The following is a 5000-nucleotide window of genomic DNA, read 5'->3' as shown; positions in this document are numbered from 1 at the left end:
ATGAGGATTATACAGAAGAAAAGTAAAAGTATTAGAAGGTAAAGATGGGGAGAACGAGACTAACAGATGGAGACGGAAAGCGAGAGATGCGGGACATAATGACGAAGGATAAATTGTACTGCAGAGAGAATGCAGTCCCTACATTAAAGTAGCACTCTGACTGTACACACACACACACACACACACACACACACACACACACACACACACACAAAAGCACAGAAGGTTCTGGTACAATAACAATAACAGTACTATAACAGAACTGCATGAACACCTTGTCGTGTGTGTGAGTGTGTGTGGTGTGTGTGTGTGTGGTGTGTGTGGTGTGTGTGGTGTGTGTGTGTGTGTGTGTGTGTGGTGTGTGTATGTGTACAGATTAGATCAGGTGGCTGATCTTTCATGGCTGCTAAGCTTTGGTTTTCATACACCTTTTGTCTATCTAGTTCACACACACACACACACACACACACACACACACACACACACACACACACACAAAGTTCTCCCCTAAACTAGGTTGTGTGGACGTATTCACTTGTGTTTTGGGTCTTGTGATGCTGGCAGTGTTGCTCTACATTACACTGTTGATGAATATAGAGCGTCCTCAACCTGTGACATCTGAACACACATGCACACACACTCATGCGCGTGCACACACACACACACACACGCACACACACACACACACACACACACACACACACACACACACACACACACACACACACACACTTCAGCGGGGCATCTGGGGTCAGACCTTCACTGCTACTGCTACATACTGATAAAAACGAATCATTCCTGTATCCCCCTCTCTCTTTCTCTATCTCTCTCTGCAGGATGATAACTCCTTGTTTTTCCAGTTTGGTCCTTCTATTGAGCAGCAGGCCTCAGTCATGCTAAACATTATGGAGGAATATGACTGGTACATTTTCTCCATTGTCACCACCTACTACCCCGGATACCAGGACTTTGTCACCAAGGTGAATATAAAACAACGTGGTCTGAATAAGTCTTTAGGTGTGTTATAATGTAAAAAAACGAATGCTCATGTTTCTGTTACTGAGTTCAGGGGCAGCACTGTGACCAGTTCAGGGGCAGCACTGTGACCAGTTCAGGGGCAGGACTGTGACCAGTTCAGGGGCAGCACTGTGGACAGATCAGGGGCAGCACTGTGGCTAGTTCAGGGGCAGCACTGTGGCTAGTTCAGGGGCAGCACTGTGGCCAGATCAGGGGCAGCACTGTGACCAGTTCAGGGGCAGCACTGTGGCCAGTTCAGGGGCAGCACTGTGGCCAGATCAGGGGCAGCACTGTGGCCAGTTCAGGGCAGCACTGTGGCCAGTTCAGGGCAGCACTGTGGCCAGTTCAGGGGCAGCACTGTGGCCAGTTCGGGGGCAGCACTGTGGCCAGATCAGGGGCAGCACTGTGGCCAGATCAGGGGCAGCACTGTGGCCAGATCAGGGGCAGCACTGTGGCCAGTTCGGGGGCAGCACTGTGGCCAGTTCAGGGGCAGGACTGTGACCAGTTCAGGGGCAGCACTGTTACCAGTTCAGGGGCAGGACTGTGACCAGATCAGGCAGATTTTTCACTCTGATATTGTTGTTCCTTGTGTTCTTTCTCAGATCCGCAGCACGATAGAGAACAGTTTTGTTGGTTGGGAACTGGAGGAGGTTTTACTGTTGGACATGTCAGTGGACGATGGAGACTCAAAAATCCAGAACCAGCTGAAGAAACTCCAGAGTCCAGTGATCCTGCTCTACTCCACCAAAGAGGAGGCAAACATCATCTTCGAGGTGGCGCACTCTGTCGGGCTCACAGGATACGGATACACCTGGATCGTACCATCTCTGGTGGCAGGGGACGCGGACCACATTCCTCCAGAGTTCCCTACAGGTGATCTGCTCATTCCCGTAGATGTGTGTGTGTGTGTGTGTGTGTGTGTTTCATGGCCTGACTCTCTCCCTTTCAGGTATGATTAGTGTGTCGTATGATGAGTGGGATTATACTTTGGAGGCACGCGTTCGTGACGCTGTAGCTGTTATCGCCACGGCAACCTCGGCCATGATGATGGATCGAGGACCTCACACACTTCTGAAATCAGAGTGTCATGGAGCTCCAGAGAAAAAGGGCACAGGAAACACTAATGAAGTGCTCAGGTATACACACATACACACACACTCACTCTCACACACACACACACTCACATGCATGCACACACACACACACACACACACACACACACACACACACACACACTCACATACACACTCACTCATGTGTGTGTGTGAGTGTGTGTGAGTGTGTATCATCTCAGAATTGCTGCATGTGTATTTTCTGTATGAAATGTTCATCTCTGAAATCAATACACACTACAGCTATCGATCTCACAGTCTCCCTGCATTCACCTGCTGTATATTACTGTGTGTGTGTGAGTGTGTGTGTGTGTGTGTGTGTGTGTGTGTGTGTGTGTGTGTGTGTGTGCATGTGAGTGTGTGTGTGAGAGTGAGTGTGTGTGTATGTGTGTATACTGGTGCCGTAATACTGTACTCTCTGTATCTCTCGTTCTCTCGTTCTCTCGTTCTCTCTCTCTCTCTCTCTGACTCTCTGTAAGGTTACGGTTTCCATGGTAACTCAGAACTTTGGCTTGGGCATCGCGGTGGTTGTGGTTACTGCGGAAACACATTACATATGCTTTGATTGTCTCCCTACTGCTGTCACCTCCCACCCTATCCCCCCTCCCATCTCTCTCTCACACACACACACACACACACACACACACACACACACACACACAAAATATATAAGTACTGGGAAATGAGAAACACACAGTGCTTATATGTATGTTTGATATATCTGTGATGTGTGTGTGTGTGTGTGTGTGTGTGTGTGTGTGTGTTTTAGGTATTTGATGAACGTGACGTTTGAAGGGCGTAACCTGTCATTCAGTGAAGACGGATATCAAATGCATCCCAAACTCGTCATCATCCTACTGGACAAAAACAGACAGTGGGACAGAGTCAGTCTACCTCTGTCTGTCTGTCTGTCTGTCTGTCTGTCTGTCTGTCTGTCTGTCTACCTCTCTGTCTGTCTGTCTGTCTGTCTGTCTACCTCTCTGTCTGTCTGTCTGTCTGTCTGTCTGTCTACCTCTCTGTCTGTCTGTCTGTCTGTCTACCTCTCTGTTTGTCTGTCTGTCTGTCTGTCTGTCTGTCTACCTCTCTGTCTGTCTGTCTGTCTACCTCTCTGTCTGTCTACTTGTCTGGCTCTCTGTCTTTCTGTCTTTCTTTGTAAATTTTCAATTGGGATGAATAAAGTATCTGTCTGTCTACATCTATACTACTCTACCTGTCTCGCTGATCTGTATTAGTCTCTCTGACACCCTGCATTTATTACTCTATGCAGTGATTATACATGTGTCTCGACCTGTCTGTCTCTCTTCCTGTCCCTATACATGTCTTTCTGTCTTTATATCCCTCCACCAGTCAATCATTCTGTCTCTCTACTTATCATTTACTTTGTGTAACTCTGTTGAAACTCTGTTTTGTGGGTGGGTGGGGGTGTGTGCGCATGTGTGTATATGTGTGTGTGTGTGTGTGTGTGTGTGTGTGTGTGTGTGTGTATGTAAATGTGTGCGTGTGTGTAGGTGGGGAAGTGGGAGAACGGCTCCCTGTCGATGAAGTATCATGTGTGGCCGCGGTTCGAGTTGTACTCGGGGGAGGAGAGTCGCAATGATGACCACCTGTCAATCGTGACCCTGGAGGAGGCGCCGTTTGTCATCGTGGAGGACGTTGACCCTCTGAGTGGAACCTGCATGAGGAACACAGTACCCTGCAGGAAACAACTAAAAATGCGGTATACACACACACACACACACACACACACACACACACACACACACACACACACACATCTCCACCTGTCATTAATCCAAAATGCCTCTCTGTTTTTATAAATGTCTCATCTGTCTGTCTATCAAATGACCTGTCTGTCTGTCTGTATATCTGTCTGTATATCTGTCAGTATATCTGTCTGTCTGTCTGTCTGTCTGTCTGTCTGTCTGTCTGTCTGTCTGTGTAGCTCTCCACCCCATGAGTGGGTTGCCAGGTTTGCTTGGTGTGTGCTAGAGGAGTTATAGAGAGTCTGAGTCTCCTAGAACCCAAAGTGTTTCATTTTAGAACCGAATATAACACACACACACACACACACACACACACACACACACACACACACACACACACACACACACACAGTGTAGAGGTGTCTCTGTAGTTTGTGATGGTGGTGGGTGAGAAATGATGCAGCAGCTCGGAGCTCATTTTAAAATGAGCTCTTTATTGAACAGCGTGTGCTCTGTTAATAGGCTCACCGGGTGAAACCTCAGCTCCAGTGAGCACTGAGCGTCTAATGAGCGAGAACGAGAAACACAAACACTGTCTGCACCACTGCAAACCTGCCGAAATGTGGAGAAGAAACACACGCGTGGAGATACAGATATATTTATATATTTATATATTTAGAGAGAGAGAGAGAGAGAGAGAGAGAGAGAGAGAGAGAGAGAGAGAGAGAGAGAGAGAGAGAGAGTGGAAAATCCAAAAGAACAGTAGTCCATGTCTCACATTTCATTTTTTATGCCCCCCCCCCTCTCTCTCCCCCTCTCTTAGTAATCAGACGGGGGAAACTGGTATGTATATAAAACGCTGCTGTAAAGGCTTCTGCATCGACATCCTGAAGAAGATCGCCAAGTCTGTAAAGTTCACCTATGACCTTTACCTCGTCACCAACGGCAAGCATGGCAAGAAGATCAACGGCACTTGGAACGGCATGGTGGGGGAGGTGAGAACATCTATCACTGATCCATCACCTTCTGATCCATTACCTACTCATCCATCACTGACTGAGATGATTGGTTATGGAGATGATTGGTTATGAAGATGATTGGTTGTGAAGATGATTGGTTATGGAGATGATTGGTTGTGAAGATGATTGGTTGTGGAGTTGATTGGTTA

General features: G+C 47.6%; 1 protein-coding gene across 1 annotated transcript in view; it reads left to right on the top strand.

Moving 5' to 3' along the window:
- LOC124382037 (glutamate receptor ionotropic, NMDA 2B) overlaps positions 1-5000 on the top strand; it is a 45897-nt gene that overhangs the window by 31455 nt on the left and 9442 nt on the right. Inside the window, 6 exon segments of the mRNA XM_046844118.1 lie at positions 837-980; positions 1620-1890; positions 1967-2153; positions 2899-3013; positions 3638-3846; positions 4656-4827. Coding sequence (XP_046700074.1) covers positions 837-980; positions 1620-1890; positions 1967-2153; positions 2899-3013; positions 3638-3846; positions 4656-4827 — 1098 coding nt within the window.

This window comes from Silurus meridionalis, chromosome 29 (genome assembly GCF_014805685.1).
Source record: "Silurus meridionalis isolate SWU-2019-XX chromosome 29, ASM1480568v1, whole genome shotgun sequence".
In the NCBI taxonomy this organism is placed as follows: domain Eukaryota; kingdom Metazoa; phylum Chordata; class Actinopteri; order Siluriformes; family Siluridae; genus Silurus; species Silurus meridionalis.
Note: the sequence above shows the minus strand (reverse complement) of the source record. Positions and strands in the feature narration are given on the sequence as shown.